General features: G+C 37.1%; 1 protein-coding gene across 2 annotated transcripts in view; it reads left to right on the forward strand.

Moving 5' to 3' along the window:
* pja2 (praja ring finger ubiquitin ligase 2) overlaps positions 1–17,447 on the forward strand; it is an 89,377-nt gene that overhangs the window by 66,088 nt on the left and 5,842 nt on the right. For both annotated transcript variants that reach the window (XM_028804822.2, XM_028804823.2), the window contains exon 6: positions 949–1,060. In XM_028804822.2, coding sequence (XP_028660655.2) covers positions 949–1,060 — 112 coding nt within the window. The remainder of the gene's footprint in view (positions 1–948; positions 1,061–17,447) is intronic.

Genomic DNA, 17,447 nt, shown 5'->3' on the forward strand with positions numbered 1-17,447 from the left:
GACTACCACTTTTTTTGCATTCCTGGCTACAACCTAGAGATTGATGTTTTGTTTCACAGGAAATGTAATGAAGGTTGACTCAATTTATTTAAGCAATATAATCCTGCTGTGCAGGCTCTAAGAAACCAATGTACTGAAAGAATACATAAAGAATGTACATTATAAATAAACCATGCACCCAAGTATAAAATAAGTACTGTCATTTGTTTTTAACACTTTTTTTCCCCAAAAAGAATTAATGTTACACTTCTACATGTTTTTGGTTAATGCAGTACTTTGGATACCTAGCCACAGCAGTTGCTTAAACATTTTATAGAGAGCAATGAGAGAAATTAAAAGTTATAAAATGAAAGGTGTTTCTTTTGTCTCTAGATGATGCAGTTTTAGCTTGTTTTTGACAAGATTACAACACTCCTTTACAGCACTGAAATATGTCAATTTTTAAAGTAAAATATTCAAATTTGCAAATTTGTATGATAAACTGAATAAGTGCTGTGAAAAATTAGGTGATTAAGATCAATTAATTGGTGAATCCTCATTTATAATTTCATACAGTGTTTTTGTTGACCTGTGTTGTGCTATTTCATAAAGAGTTAAATTATTTTTATGGTATCTTATGCATTAATTTATTAAAGAGGATTGTTTTTATTCCCCCAAAATCGTTTTCTTATGTATATGTGTAATAAGCAAGTGAACTGCTCTCAATAACACAAGACATCATCTAAATATTGTTTCTCTTTTGTGAGATGACTTTTTGTTATTAAAAAGGTTAGTTGTAAAGTAGGGTGAGTTCTTAAACATTACAGATATAATACACTATTTAAAAATAATAAAGTTCCTGAGCTAGAAGCATTCAATATTTTCTTAATTGCAATATTTAATGTACTGTACTTAAAATATGTTAATCTGTGAGGATGTCCATATGCTACTATATTCTATATTTTACAGAGCTCTGGATGACTTTGGGGAAGGATTTGGAGTGGCACAAGCTATTTCTCACATGGATCCTCAACTGCTAACTTACATGGCACTAGAGGAGAGATTAGCCCAAGCCATGGAAGTATGTATTTTGATTTTTTCTTATAAATTAATTCTAAATGAGTCTGGTAAAGAAGCCTATTTCTGATTTGCAAATGTTCTTTTATCTTGCAAAACCAAAGTAAATATTTATTGTTATAATATCATTTATTAGTAGCAGTCAAGCAGAAATCTGTATTGTTCATTAATATATTTCAGATGTGTGCATTTTGCTTTTAACTGAGCCAAATTAACAAACATAATAGAACATGGTGAATGTTACCACCATGTTAATGTCAAGTGAAAATTACCAGCTCATTGTGAATTGGGCCATGTTTTGCTTACATGTCTTTGATATTATACTCCCATGTCACTGGAGACTTTCACGTTAAAATATAATAATTGGCAGTGGCACATGCTACAGAATTTACTTTTCCTTCTGGTGCCCCAACTAAAGAAATAGCCCACAAGACTTTTGCAACAATTGTTAGTCATAACCTTCATTTAAGAAAATTAGAGCAAGCCATGGACTGTCTTAGCGATTTTTCCTTTTTAAATACAGCACTTTATTTAAGCACCACATTACAGGTCATGTGTAATTAACACATGAAAATGTTCCCAGGCAGAAACTAAAACACATTAGCTTTGTGTCAGTGGTATGAATTTCACTGTTTTTTTGATAATCAAAATTAATCTTTGAATTAAATTTTTCTTGAACCATTAGTGATTGAGCAGGCCTTTACAATTGCATGATGATCCCATTAAACAATTTAAACTGCTTTTTGAATTAGGTCCTATACTTTTAGCCAGAAATAAAACCAAACAGTACCAAAATATTTTAATTCAAACCAATTTCCTGCCCTGTGTCACAATTTATGCAGAAGGTGTCCCGCTGGCAGTACATTACCATATTTCTAGGTTGTTTATGTACGACTAGGCTGTTTATGTATTAACCCACAAATCAATCAAAAACAATAATTGTATTTTTACATACCAAAATGTGTCTTCTTTCAAATAAATCATAAGTTTCCTTGTTGTCTGCTGTCTCTTTCTTTATTAAAATATGTGATTTGCACACTTATATCCAGTGACGAGCTACATGTCACAGCAGACTTTTTATCAGACAGTCTGTTTTTATCAAGTACAGTGATCAATCACTGCCACATTAGAGAGCTGAGGTTTACAGCATTCGAATGATGTGTAGTTGTTTATGAGCGGTCATTTGTTCTACATGTCACAGCTGTGTGTAAACGGCAAACAATTTGATGCCTATGTAACAGCTATGCGTGTTTGAACTACCCCTAAGCCATTGCAAATTTGTTGTATTGCCTCAGCTTCTATCTGTTGTGTTTGCCACATTATTTTCTAATTGCCCTTACTTTTTGATTTACCCTCGTGTATATATACACACACACAAAAAGTATACAGTATAAACAAATAAGCATTTGTAAATATATATAGTACATATTGACAGCAGAGACCTCTGATGTATACTACTAGTCAAAAACATAAACCGTAGGTTTCAGTTGTCACAATAAAATGTTATTTTGGACAATCTAAGTAAATAATATGGATCAGCTTGTGCGGCTGAATGTCCTGTTCTCTTCACAATTTTTTCGCATGTTCTAATTTCCTTCCATCCATATTAAAATAAATAAATAGAATTATAATACATTAATTGAAAGGTCACACAAATAGCAATTGTAGGATTGGAATTGGTCAGTGTTTTGGTTGGATGCCGGATGCACATGAAGTGCTAACATATAAAACTGCACCAGTTTGTGAGAGAGTAAGAGGACAACACAATCCTACAAAATGAAAAACACACTTTGATATCAACATTCAGAAAGATGAGAATATTTAGTTAGCCCAGTATACTTAGTTTTCCTTTAACATCTTTTCAAATATTCATTTTGAAGTGTGCTTTTCCATTTGTAATTAATTAAAACATATGGGGCATTTTTTTCTTTTTATTTACTTGAGTATGCGCTGGAAATGTCATTACTTGGTCTACATAGGATTGGTTAAGAAAAGAAAAAAAAACAGAGGTTTGATCTCTGACAGTCCATTTGTTTTTAATATATTTGCATTGGAAACGGTCAATGAGTGAAAAACACAATTCCCACCATCAAAGAGCAATGTTGTCATTAATCATAATAAACTTCCCATGAATGTAATATTCAACTTATAGACGTGATTGGAAAAGCTGGTACCTTTACACTTGAACTGAAAAAAGTATTTTATATTCACAATTCTTCTTCACATTTCACATTAATTTTTTATATCACATTTAATAGAACAGAAGCTTTGCTTATGATTTATGACCCCAAACATTATTTTGAATAATTCAAAAAATGGGCTAAATGTTAGTACCCTAACCTAATACTGTATTTCATACCACATCCATCAAACACTTTCTGTAGCTCTGTGTGATATTTTTCACATTGTTACTAGTCGTTTGGCCTATTCTTATTAAGTTCTCTCAGGTTTGATGGCTCCCTTCTCTCAAATACGACTTTCAGGACTAATAAGAGGCAACTTCACAACAGTCCAATGTTTTCTTCTCTTTCATTGTTGGCTACTTTTAGAAGTATGTTTTGGGTTGTTGCTTTCTGACACTGGGTGGTACTTTTTCTCTGTTATGCCTGGCACAGATTCAAAGAGCCAGCAAAGCAACATCAAAACATCACTGAGCCTCCTTGATGCTCCATAGGAGGGATGGTGTCCTATTCTTTTACAGTTTTTTTTAATACTGTAAGCACACATTTGGTGTTATTTTATCAAAACTTCTTTTTTTTTTTTTTTGTTTCACCTTTTCAAAAGATGGTCCTTGCAGAAGGACTATCGCTTGTCAACATATATTGTGGCAAATTTCAGAGTTTGTCTTTGTATCTATCTCTCTTAAGTGGGGTCTTTTTAGGTTTCCTGCCATAGAGCCCTTTTTTTTAATAAAGTTTTCCTTGATTATTTCTTCACCATTCAATTATTCTTTCTCCTCAAACTTGGGTCAATTATCCAAATGCAGCCACATCCAGAGATTTTTGCTATAGTTCAATTGACCCTAAACTTACTGATGAAATTGCAAATTTTTGACCATAGGATTCACAGGAATATGAAGCTTTTTGGAGACAGTCTTGTGGCCTGTATGTTGACCTTGCTTGTCTGTTACCACCTGTCTTGCCTTCTCAGACACTCCTCTACTTTTCATTTTTCTAATGTTAAACGTTAGAATTGAGTGAGCTGTTTTTTCTATTTAAACTGTCTGAATGTACGATAACAAGATTGGAGACACCTGTCATAATTATTAAGACATTAGGCTGCTTGAAGAATTACTACAAAGCAAATATTTCTTATAATTTCAAAGGTATTCCAATAGTTTTCTCATGGCCATTTTCTAATTTGTTTGTAGAGTAAGCAAAGGTTATGTTCTTTTCACAGCTTTTTTGTTTTGTTGTACTGTTAATCCTGAAATCATGAAATTATTCATAATATTTGTGCTACCCTGCCATTATGTGCTCTTCCAACTGCAGCACACTTGGGCTAGCTGGCCCCTGCAACTCCTTTGTCAGAAGTCTTTTTATAAGCATGTTTCATAAAGTGTGTTTGGTACTTCTACAGATATGGCAGTCCACACAAGAGTTATTTGTACACTTGTATTTTTTCCAGAGTAGCTGTTCAGTTGTTTATAGAAGGGCAAATAATCAAATCTGTAAGCAGTTCTAACTAAGGTCTTATTTAACACACTACATATTTTTAATGTGTTATTAGGACTACAAGATGTGTATGTTGGTGTGGGACTGCAAAAGCAAGATTTTAAATGTAAATGTGCATGTAGAAGTATTAACAAGGAATAATAATCTTATATCATATGATTGGCATAGAGGCACACATTTTGTTCAAATCTTTTATTCTAACCAAAGCATGCAAATAAAAAGGTGGCTGAACTCAAGGTCCAAATTAACCATCTCGAGGCTCTTCTTAGAACACTGAATACAGGGATGCACTATTTTATGAGTTAACATTCTGGGTACCCACTGTGTACAGACTGTGCTCATGTTTGTTTATGAAAAGTGGGTTTAACTAATGCCTATAGTGTTTTCTGTTTCACATTACTTTACAATTCCTTTTCATAATTTGCAGCACAGTGTTAACGTTTTGGCTGTCATTCTTCTGAGAATTCATTCTGTAATTAAATTCTGGAGCCTATGGTATTTATTGACAGTGACTTATGAAGTAAACTGGTCAAAATATATGTTGACTAGGTGAGACTGAATCTTAAAAGGTGTATTGTTTGTCCTTTAGTATGGCTGAACCTAAACTGCCACACTTTTTGAATCTGTTTGAAAGTCAACAAGACCTTTTTCAGTTGTAAGTTCAATTTGACCAAGCCAGTATTGACTAACTCCTGATTTGTCTAACCTCTCAATTAATATTCCAGTAGTATTTTGTTTGATGTACCTTTGCATTTACATTTTGTATTTTGTTTTCATGCATTGCAATATCTATTTATTGGAAGGTGTTGGCAGGTTTTAAAAATAAATTGTCACTCTCGGCTTGAATACTAGGCATTGTTCCACAATTTATTTTATTAGTTCAGTGTTTTCCCCCTCCCCTCATTCCCCAATTATTGGCCCTTGGCCAAATATTTTCTTTCCAAATTAATTTAAAATGGTAAGGAATACCCACTAAAGCACAGCTAGATTATATTGTATTTTTTAAGACAGGCTGGCTTGGCTTTTCCTGACATTAAGCTTTATCATTAGGCATTCATCTTATGCCCCATTAGACACTGGTTTAATGCTTCTTCTCATTCATTTTGGTTAGGAATAGAAATATCTTTGGTCACATGTAGTCAACTTTGAGGTGCATTTTGTCCAGTTTATTATTACATCTTGTAGAATTCATTGTAGACGAGACTCATCATTATACATTCTTCTTCATGAATCCAGTTGTAAAGATTTTAGTACCTCTCATATCTGGTCTTGTGAGTTTGTACTTATAATCACTCCTGCTGAAATACCATATTCTAAAAGGATCTAATTATAATGAAGAAACTGTAACAACCAATACAGACAGCTTCAGTATTAACACAGATTGAATCTTGCATCTCAGAAGAAATTCAAGTTTCTGAAATGACAAGCGTACACTATAACTCATAAATGCTACAGACTTATAATTCACGTATTTTATTGCACAGAAACTAATGTTTGGCTAATGATTTTTCAAAATCAGCACCGTAAAAAGTGACCTTTTTATTCTCAGGCTCGAAATGTTTTGACCACTACACTGATGCAAAGCTACCTGATTAGGCCTCATCTTACTGTGCTTTTGTTGATACAGTATATTCATAGTAAGTGCAATTCCCTTTGTTAGGATTAAATGCCAATCTTGCCAGTGACTCAAATTTATTACTGTATATTTAATCCTTTATGTGAGTGGCCTTGAGTAAAGTTGTATATTGTGTAAAATTGTTGACTTGATTTCTGGTGTAATGACACTAGGCTTTACTGCCTTGGATCTCTTTGAAAACATATCTTACCCTGAACAGTAAAGAAAATTAAAAATGCATACCAGATAAAGCAAATGTTAATGTCCTTTGCTTGATTTTTAAAGCATACATAGTTGTTGTAGAAATTAACATATATATATATATATATATATATATATATATATATATATATATACTGTGTGTGTGTGTGTGTATATATATAACATATATATATATAATATTTCCCACCAAGTACACTCTAACTAACTTATAGTAACAAAGGAAAACTACACATAAATTAGAAGATTCATTCTATTATTTTATTTATAATTTTAAAGATTTTCTCTAAGGACTCCATGTTATTCTTATTGTCCAAAACAGGTTGTCAAGATGATTCGTGATTTGGCAGTGGTGTTTACTCATTGTTATAGGATTAGGATGGAGTATAACCACTGCTTTTCCACATTTTAAAGGGCTCAGTTGCAGTGGTTTGGGCATGTGGATGTGACTGTACGGGTCAGCCCTACACTGCCTGTAGCATTCTGGAGCCTCTTGAACCAGCCACCATCTATAACGTACTCAAGGGATGAGCCAGTGGATGAGAACAAACACACATACATAGCAAGGGTTAGGTGAAAAAGTACTAAAGTGCTTTTATTAAAAACAATACAAAACAACAGTGTTTAAAGGTGCAGATCTTCAATAAATAAATACTTAAACAAAACAGGTGACAATCCTTGAGAGTAAAATCTAGAATTTAAAAAGAGTAAACCAACAGTGATTGGGTCCTTCATGCTTTGTCAGACGAGTCCAGCCCAACTCCCTCTTCATCTCCCCAGCTCACCCATTACTCGCTCAGCTGGCAGAGACACTAGCAGCTGCAATAATCACCTTCCAACCGCAGCCTTAGCTGCCTCAAGTGGCATTGGCCAGACCACTAAGGGGCAGTTGTCCTCCCATCTTCCCTTCTCGTGCTTCTGGCATACCTGAGATCCCTAAGGTAGGACTCCCACTTCATTGCATCCACTACTTGCCAATATTCAGTGGGGACTATCCACCCCTACAGCACCGATCTTTCACGGGTCAGCCGCCCCTACGGCACCAATCCTTCACAGGGCTCACATCCACTTGCTGGCTGGCTCGTCCTGCCTTGACACCCCCCCCCCCCCCCCCCCCCCCGGACACACACACATCTCTACCAGTGCTGTTCTCATGGTTCTGATTGTTCTTGTTATTTTCTCTCTCGTTTTTCTTTTCTGTCTTGTTCTGTTTTCCCATGGCAGTTTTTTCTCTTATATAACTCAGTTGGCGCAGCACCTCAATCGCACAACGCAGAAGGCCAGTGAAGCAACTGAAACAGACAGCACCCTCACATGCAGGTGCATCTTGCTTCAATTACCTCACCAACCTCCCACTGCTGCGCAAGTACGCACACCCACAAAGATCAAGACAGCTTTTCAATTATTTATTTAAAATCAGGCCTCTGATTTCGCAGCCATGGATGCTATTCCACAGTGCTTAATATTCTCTTAGGACCCTCTGTGACAGGCATGAACTATTGAAAGATGACCCAGGGTTATTCTGGAAGTGTTCAATCTCTTAAAGCCTTTGATCGTTGCAGAATTTAAAATGTTGCTGAAGATAGGATGGCCTGGCCTTTTTATGTCATTAAAATAAGAAAGCACTCCCACAAATTTAGTTGCAGACTTGATTAAGTGATGAGAAATTTCTTCTCCCCCATCTTACACATTCCGCTCGGCTAACCAAGTACAGTAGTAGTAATAATAATAATAATAATTCTTTGCGTTTATATAGCGCTTTTCTCACTACTCAAAGCGCTCAGCAGTTGCAGGTTAAGGGCCTTGTTCAAGGGCCCAACAGAGCAGAGTCCCTTTTGGCATTTATGGGATTTGAACCGGCAACCTTCCGATTGCCAGTGCAGATACCTAGCCTTGGTGAAGTCGCGGTTCAGAGTTCGCGGCCTCAGCCATTCGTGGATTTTTCCATAGAACCTATCTAATAATTGTTAGCGGAAACCGCAAATATCCTCTACAATTTTTATGGCTTTTTTCGTGGCAATATTGTACTGTAGAGAGAACAGGAAGCAACTCTAGAGGAAAACGCAGCTTGGGATGGTGAAAGTAGCCAATAGAATTTGAAACAGCAACTCCCAGCAGTCCCTGCAGTGGCTCCGATTGGTCTTCTGCTGAGGGTGCTGGGGCTGTTGGGGTCAAAGGATGTCAGTGCGGCTTTTAAAAAGGGAGCTGGTTACCAAAAGCAAAAAAAAAAGATTTTGTAATTTGTGTTTCAAGTTCCTGGCTGTCTGCCTTCTGTTGGGTTACCTGTACTTATTCGTTTTGTCCTGGATCGTTTCGTGATTGGCGTCTGAATTGTCTGCCGCTTGCCTGTGTACATGAGGACTGTAAGTGGATTCATGGCCATCCTGCAAAGAAAGGAGCGCTCCTGAACCCGTCCACCCACCTTCACCATTTCAGGAACTATCTTTACATTCCCATTCGACGTGCGGATCTCTGGACTATCTATTTTCATCATTACATTTCATCCATTGCCGTTTTTCATGATATACTGTGTGTGTTTTCTTTATGCTTTGTTGTATTTAATGTGTAATTGCCGTAAGGGGAACAGGGGTGGTATCGTTTTCATTTGTTTTCATTACATTCTTTGTTTGCTGTTTGATTACCGGTTTGCTTTGTTTTTGTCTCTGTTTGTGAGTGCGTGCGGGTCGGGCCAAGGCTGGGTGCATCCCTGGAATCTCCATCCATCCATTTTCCAACCCGCTGAATCCGAACACAGGGTCATGGGGGTCTGCTGGAGCCAATCCCAGCCAACACAGGGCGTCCCTGGAATCTCCACCATAAAAATAAATCGCCGTCTTCTCGACGGTGTGAATCTTAGCGGCACCGGACCGCTACAACGTTATTCATTTCTCCTTGCTGCTGATTGACTGTGATGCATCTCCAGCTGAGTGTTCTTGTTTTTTCTGTTTTGGTCCTCTGAACCCTTAAACCGCCACAACCGGCTATAGTCGTTTCCCAGTGCCATTTGCGAGCTGATTAGTCAGTGCCATATATTCATTGAGCAGCCATCTCATGACCACTGCCAGCCCCTTGTGAGCAGGGGGGCTGAATGCACCCCTAGAAGACATGAACACTCCTCAAAAAACCCCTCGTAAAAAGCATTGATAGTCTACCTTCACATTGCTCCCTTACTTGCTGGGCTTACTTGCGGCTGCTCTGTCGCGTGATATGCTGTCCTTTTTTGGCTGATTGCTTTGTTTGTCTCTCCTCCCCCAGACATCCTCTGCTCCTGTTGTGGGTCCCGCTCCTGTTTTGCTCCCTTATGATGTTAGCCTATTCTTTTAAGCGAGAATTAACTGCATACTGAGCTCGTTTTACTTTTGAAAGAGGCATGTTTGTTTGAATAAAGTTCCTGTCTCTACAATCTCCTGTGTTTCTGTGCAATTCTGTGACCCAAGCGTGACATCCTGCAGCACTGCAGCCTCACTGTCCCTGGGATGGAGCCGCTGCACTAGATTAGCCTGCCAGAATCAGTGCTTACCGCTGTGTGCTTGCGTGCAGCCAGTTCAAGCGCAGTTGACCCGGTGATTTCATCCATGGCGTCAGTTACACCTTGTGCATATTGTTCCAGTAGTTTTTTAAATAGTTTTTACAGTTCATTAGCAGTGTGTAAAATGATCAGTGTTGCAGTAATTGTGATGCTCTTTGCATGAAAAAAAATGTGTTCCTTTAAAATTTCACTTTTTCTTTGTGAATTGTGATGTTTACTTAAACTGCAGCAAAAAAGTATTTGGCATCCAGGAATGCATTAACCCCCAAGTATGTGTCAGTTTAAGGCTTAAAGCCCCAAGATCCCTTCGAAACACCCTGCACCTTCTAAGGCCTCTGGCAATGAAAACGCGCTTGCATGAATTATAGTACATATAGCGGTTACATCGGTATTTTACATTCTAGCACTGCGGGAGACATAGCAGTACAGTACTGTGCAGTATATGGGTCTACCTTTACATTCTTTTTTTAGGTAATGTATTAAATGTATTATGAGTTTGAAATTAAAGTGTTTTGGGGGCTTATTTAGGGTTTAAACTATAAAAATAGGCATTTTTTTAACCACATCCAAAATTCACTGGTTTTTCACAATTCGCGGGTGATCTAGGAACAATTCACTGTTCTCCTTTTGAAGTCATTCAGTATAATCATAAGGAAGATTAACTGGAAAAACAGAAGGTAAAAAATACAAGTTAGCTGAAGGATGTACCCTTAAAAGTATTTCCATACCAAAATCAAGAATTTATATTCATTTTCATAATCTAAGAAATGTTTTATCTGAATGAATGCGAGAAAGGATATGCTTGCTCTATGGGTAATATCAAGGTTGAAAAAAATTACGGTGGGAGATTAATCTGATGGGTGCGATTACAGTATATACAAAAGGAAATTAGGATATAGTGGGTTGGATAATGGATGGATGGAATAGAAAGTTTTTAGATACGCATTTCAGATTTTTTTTTCAAAAATTTTTTTTCCCCCACAGTATACATCTTTTATCAGCACATTTTAAACATATGTACTAGGGCTGTCAAATTAGCCAAAAAATAAGATTGGAATATTCAAATAAAAAATAAGCAAATATTTTAATATAGTTAAACTTGGGGTAGATTCTGGGTGTTATATGTACGTTCTTGTGTGTATATGTATGTGTGTGTGTATGTATATATGTATGTATGTATGTGCAAAAGTTTTAGGCAGGTGTGAAAAAATGCTGTAAACAAAGAATGCTTTCAAAATGGAAGTGTTAATCATTTATTTTCATCAATCAACAAAATGCAGTGAATGAACAAAAGAGAAATCTAAATCAAATCAATATTTGGTGTGACCTCCCTTTGCCTTCAAAACAGCATCAATTCTTCTAGGTACACTTGCACACAGTTTTTGGAGGAACTCGGCTGGTAGGTTGTTCCAAACATCTTGGAGAACTAACCACAGATCTTCTGTGGATGTAGGCTTCCTCACATCCTTCTGTCTCTTCATGTAATCCCAGACTTCTTGTTCTTCTTTACGCTAAAGATAGTTCTTAATGACTTTGGCTATATGTTTGGAGTCGTTGTCCTGCTGCAGAATAAATTTTGGGGCCAATCATACGCCTCCCTGATGGTATTACGTGATGGATAAGTATCTGCCTGTATTTCTCAGCATTGAGAACACCATTAATCCTGACCAAATCTCCAACTCCATTTGCAGAAATGCAGCCCCAAAGGTTCAAAGAACCTCCACCATGCTTCACTGTTGCCTGCAGACACTCATTATTGTACCGCTGTCCAGCACTTTGACAAACAAACTGCCTTCTGCTACAGCCAAATATTTCAAATTTTGACTCGTCAGTCCAGAGCACCTGCTGCCATTTTTTCTGCGCCCCAGTTCCTGTGTTTTCGTGCATACTTGAGTCGCTTGGCCTTGTTTCCACGTCGGAGGTATGGCTTTTTGGCTGCAACTCTTCCATGAAGACCACTTCTAGCCAGACTTCTTCAGACAGTAGATGGGTGTACCTGGGTCCCACTGGTTTCTGCCAGTTCTGAGCTGATGGCACTGCTGGACATCTTCCGATATCGAAGGGTAATAAGCTTGATGTGTCTTTCATCTGCTGCACTAAGTTTCCTTGGCTGACCACTGCGTCTACGATCCTCAACATTGCCCATTTCTTTGTGCTTCTTCAAAAGAGCTTGAACAGCACATCTTGAAACCCCAGTCTGCTTTGAAATCTTTGTCTGGGAGAGACCTTGCTGATGCAGTTTAACTACCTTGTGTCTTGTTGCTGTGCTCAATCTTGCCATGACATGAAACTGTCTTCCACAACCTCACCTTGGTAGCAGAGTTTGGCTGTTCCTCACCCAGTTTTAAGCCTCCTACTGGTTTTGTTTCAGTTAATGACTGTGTTTCAACCTACATGTGACATTGATGATCATTAGCACCTGTTTGGTATAATTGGTTGATCATACACCCGACGATAATCCTACAAAATCCCTGACTTTGTGCAAGTGTACCTATAAGAATTGATGCTGGTTTGAAGGCAAAAGGTAGTAACACCAAATATTGATTGATTTGATTTAGATTTTTCTTTTGTTCGCTCACTTTGCATTTTGTAAATTGATAACAATAAATAATCATTATTTATATTTCTGAAAGCATTCTTTGTTTACAGCATTTTTTCACACCTGCCTAAAACTTTTGCACAGCACAGTATATATATATAAAATATATAATACACACACATACATACATACATATGTACACAGTCATATGAAAACGTCTGGGAACCCCTCTTAATTATTTGGATTTTTGTTTATTATTGGCTGAGCTTTCAAAGTAGCAACTTCCTTTTAATATATGACAAGCCTTATGGAAACAGCAGTATTTCAGCAGTGACATTAAGTTTATTGGATTAACAGAAAATATGCAATATGCATCATAACAAAATTAGACAGGTGCATAAATTTGGGCACCCCAACAGAGACATTACATCAATACTTAGTTGAGTCTCCATTTGCAAATATATCAGCCTGTAGACACCTCCTATAGCCTTTGAGTGTCTGGATTCTTGATGGAGGTATTTTTGACCATTCTTCCATACAGAATCTCTCCAGTTCAGTTAAATTGGATGGCTGCCAAACATGGACAGCCTGCTTCAAATCATTCCATAGATTTTCGATGATATTCAAGTCAGGGGACTGTGACGGTCATTCCAGAACATTGTACTTCTCCCTCTGCATGAATGCCTTTGTAGATTTCGAACTGTGTTTTGGGTCATTGTCTTGTTGGAATATCCAACCTCTGCGTAACTTCAACTTTGTAAGTGATGCTTGAACATTATCCTGAAGAATTTGTTGATACTGGGTTGAATTCATCCAACCCTCAACTTTAACAAGGGCCCCTGTCCCTGAACTAGCCACACAGCTCCACAGCATGATGGAACCTCCACCAAATTTGACAGTAGGTAGCAGGTATTTTTCTTGGAATGCGGTGTTCTTCATCTGCCATGCAAAGCGCTTTTTGTTATGACCAGATAACTTAGTTTTTGTCTTATCAGTCCAAAGCACTTTCTTCCAAAATGAATTTGGCTTGTCTAAATGAGCATTTGCATACAACAAGCAACTCTGTTTGTGGCGTGAGTGCAGAAAGGGCTTCTTTCACATCACCCTGCCATACAGATATTCTTTGTGCAAGTTGCACTGAATTGTAGAACGATGTGCAGATACACCATGTGCAGCAAGATGTTCTTGCAGGTCTTTGGAGGTGATCTTGGGGTTGTCTGTAACCATTCTCACAATCCTGTGCATATGCCGCTCCTGTATGTTTCTTGGCCTGCCAGACCTGGGTTTAACAGCAACTGTGGCCTATGGCCTTCCCTTTTTCTTGTATTACATTCTTTAGAGCAAGGGTTACCTCTTGCCTGAAGAAGGGCCCTGAGGTGTCTCAAAAGCTTGCATATTGTAATCTTTTTAGTTAGCCAATAAAAGGTGTCATTTTGCTTGGCTTTTCTCTACATTCTTTACAGTTGAATCTGACTGTGTAAACTTCTGAGACAGCTTTTTTGTAGCCTTCCCCTAAACCATGATACTGAACTATCTTTGTTTTCAGATCTTTTGAGAGTTGCTTGCAATTGACCACCTTAAATACAGTTTCTCATGATGGGACACATCTGTCTATGAAGTTCAAGGCTTAACGAGCTAATCCAACCAATTTGGTGTTGCAAGTAATCAGTATTGAGCAGTTACATGCATTCAAATCAGCAAAATTACAAGGGTACCCAAATTTTTGCACAGCCAGTTTTTCACATTTGATTTAATTTCATACAACTAAATACTGCTTCACTAAAAATCTTTGTTCGGAAAACACCCCAGTAAATTATTATGCAGGCTGAGAGGGGTTCCCAAACTCTTTCATATGACTGTATGTATATGTATATGTGTGTGTGTGTGGGTATGTATATATGTATGTATGTGTGTGTGTATATATGTAAGTATGTGTGTATGTATGTGTGTGGGTGTGTATATATATATATATATATATATATATATATATATATATATATATATAATAATATAATATAGCGGCTGTCACAGCAAGAACAAACACCAACAGAAAAAAAATCCTACTGGCATTTGGTCAACTATTATTTAAAAATAAGAGCCATCATAATCCTAAGCATCTGCACCCTTCACAAGAGAAGCATCAGCACCGCTATCTTGCTTCCACTCTAGTACTGACGGCTAGATGTGCAAGTTTAAAATGCTCAGCCTGTTTAACGTTAAAGCGCAATCTTATCCCTCTCCTCTGTTACTCAGCTGTTCTTACGTAGGTGCACTACACCTTCCCTAAAATTGCTGTCTCGTCAGGCTCCTCCCCAACCCTGCTTTCCATTCTCGCACAACTGTCCTTGCAGCAGAAAGACACGTTTACATTGTATTTGTTGAGCAGTACACCAGCTGAATGCTACAAACGGGACCCACACATAATTGTAATGATGTAGTGAAGCATGGTGCTCATAATGGCTCATAAGGACTTAAGCTTCTTTTCATGTCTGCTTTTATGCCTCGCTGTCTTGACAAGGATCAAAAGAATTAATTCATAAGACAATGACAAGATGAGAAAAGTTAAAGAGCAGGCAAAAGGCAGTCAGGTTGAAGATGGAGTTGTTTTAATATTCTAACAAACAGGCAGAGACAGAGTACTGTTTGTATCATGGCATTCAGATTAACTCTTTGAGGGCTGAACAGTTTTTTCAGAAAACAGTTTTCTGAAAAGTGCACCAAGCAATGTTTTCACACACAAGTTGTCATAAAACATGTTTTGCTTACATGCTGTGGCCACCAGTTCGCCAGAAATGGAGAGCAGGCTGGTTGCCAGGCTGTCTTCGCATGGCGAGAGGGCGACAGCAGCAGTGTTAAGCAATTTGGTTTGTACCTCTTGTCATTGTAAGTGAAGGTCCTCTCAGGCGAACATTGCCGTAGGCACATCAGCTACACAAACCTGTTCAGCACCACCATCAGCTGTGGATTGATCAGCTGATGCTGGTATCACATGCTCATTTTCAATCACTTGTATCAAAATTGGAGTCTGACAAGAGTCCAATACAGCGATAATATGGAAAATGCTGTCTACAAAGTATTTTGTTTTATGCATTCTCTTCAATGTCTCGCCAGATGACAATATCATTTTTCCATTGTTTATTCCTCGCAACTCTCTTGAGCTCAGGGAATCTTGGTCAAACCAATGAAGCTAACTTTCCTTCTAACAAAGACAGTCCAATTAAAACATAACGGTGGATTTTTGTCACTGTTCACAGTTGATTACCATCGTCCACCCCGCCTTTTGACAAAAGTTGCTATCCACCCCGAAAAAGAAAAAGAAAAGAAAAAGCCAGATGGCGCATGTGGATTCACTCATAGAAAGTATGATAAGCACAGTATCAAGTCAGGGTTCGCACAATCTGTTTACTTTTTTTCTCCTTTACATTTGCAGTAATATTTTAATAAAGGTTGCCTGAATGTTTCAAATTTCATCTTATTGTTATAGCTACTGTGTTAAACCAGCAGGAAGGTAACACAAAGACGCATATGGGATAATTGTAGTACACCTCATGTTCCCTGACATGCGGCTTGTTAAAGTGGGGATTTTAGAGCATTGTAATAAAAGTAAAATCAAAATTATGGCAGTTATTTTCTACTTGCTTTAATGAGAAGATCTTAGCATTATACAGCAGTTAGGGAACTCAGATTTAAGTGTAAATGTGACAGAATCAGATACAGAATTTATAATTTTAGATCAGTGGAGAAGCATTTAGAAAAACTGCTTCGAGTACACTTGTGGATCAAAGTGCAGAGTACTGGGATAGGAAAAAAACCTTTTAAAAGAGTCTGGATGTGAGTTTTACTAATGAAGTTAACAAGCTAATTGTTCCTTATTACAAAAAGGCCATTAATGGAAGTGAAGTGGAAAAAAATAAATTGGTAAAATACTGCAGCTTTGCATAGCATGCCTGGTTTGACTTAATGGCAAAATTAGTGCAGGTAAAACAAATAACCTTTGAATAAAGCCCTTTTTAAAATAAAATCGAATTATATTTGTTCAACCTGACATCCCTATTAAGTCATCTTAAAGCTGCCAGACTGACTGCTTGTTCCTACCTGTAGAACTTGAGCAGATGTGTACATTTTTCATGAGATCGTGGAGCTTGTTGAATTGCCTGAAAAATGTAATTATGTTTTTGCAGACACAATCCAATTACAGTTGATTCAGGAAGTATCAAAACCCTTCACTTTCTACACACTTTACTTTATTGTAGATTTACTCTTACACAAATAAATCTGATATTTTTACCCATGGATCTGCATTCAGTAACCAATAGAAACAGAGTGAAAGCATGTTTTCAGAAAGGTTTGCAAATATTCTATAAAGTGTGCAGGAATTGAACGGATCTGAATACTTACTGAACCCATTATATAATACCTTTGCAGTTCTTCAAGGTAAATGAAAGTATATGCCATTTAAAAATACATTTTAAGTATTAGTAGTTTCAGGAAATGAATGAAAATGATAAGCTTTTTTTAATACAAGTTTACTTTGTCATGGTAGTAGTCACAAAGACATTGATTTATATATATTTCTTTTGCTTACTTTTACAATGACTGCTAAGTAACTACCACCATCTGCTAATGTAATGTTAACATTTTCATTACATTCTTTAGACATATACATATTTTTAAGCATCATAAGCACTATGTATTGATTAAATACCTTCATGTAAGCAAGCGTTTAAATTAGCTACTAGGACAATGTGAATAATGTTTTTTTTTTTTTTTTGGCATAGTTTTCATGAGAATAGTGGCTTTGTATAGAAAAAACTG

This window comes from Erpetoichthys calabaricus, chromosome 7 (assembly GCF_900747795.2).
Source record: "Erpetoichthys calabaricus chromosome 7, fErpCal1.3, whole genome shotgun sequence".
Lineage (NCBI taxonomy): Eukaryota > Metazoa > Chordata > Cladistia > Polypteriformes > Polypteridae > Erpetoichthys > Erpetoichthys calabaricus.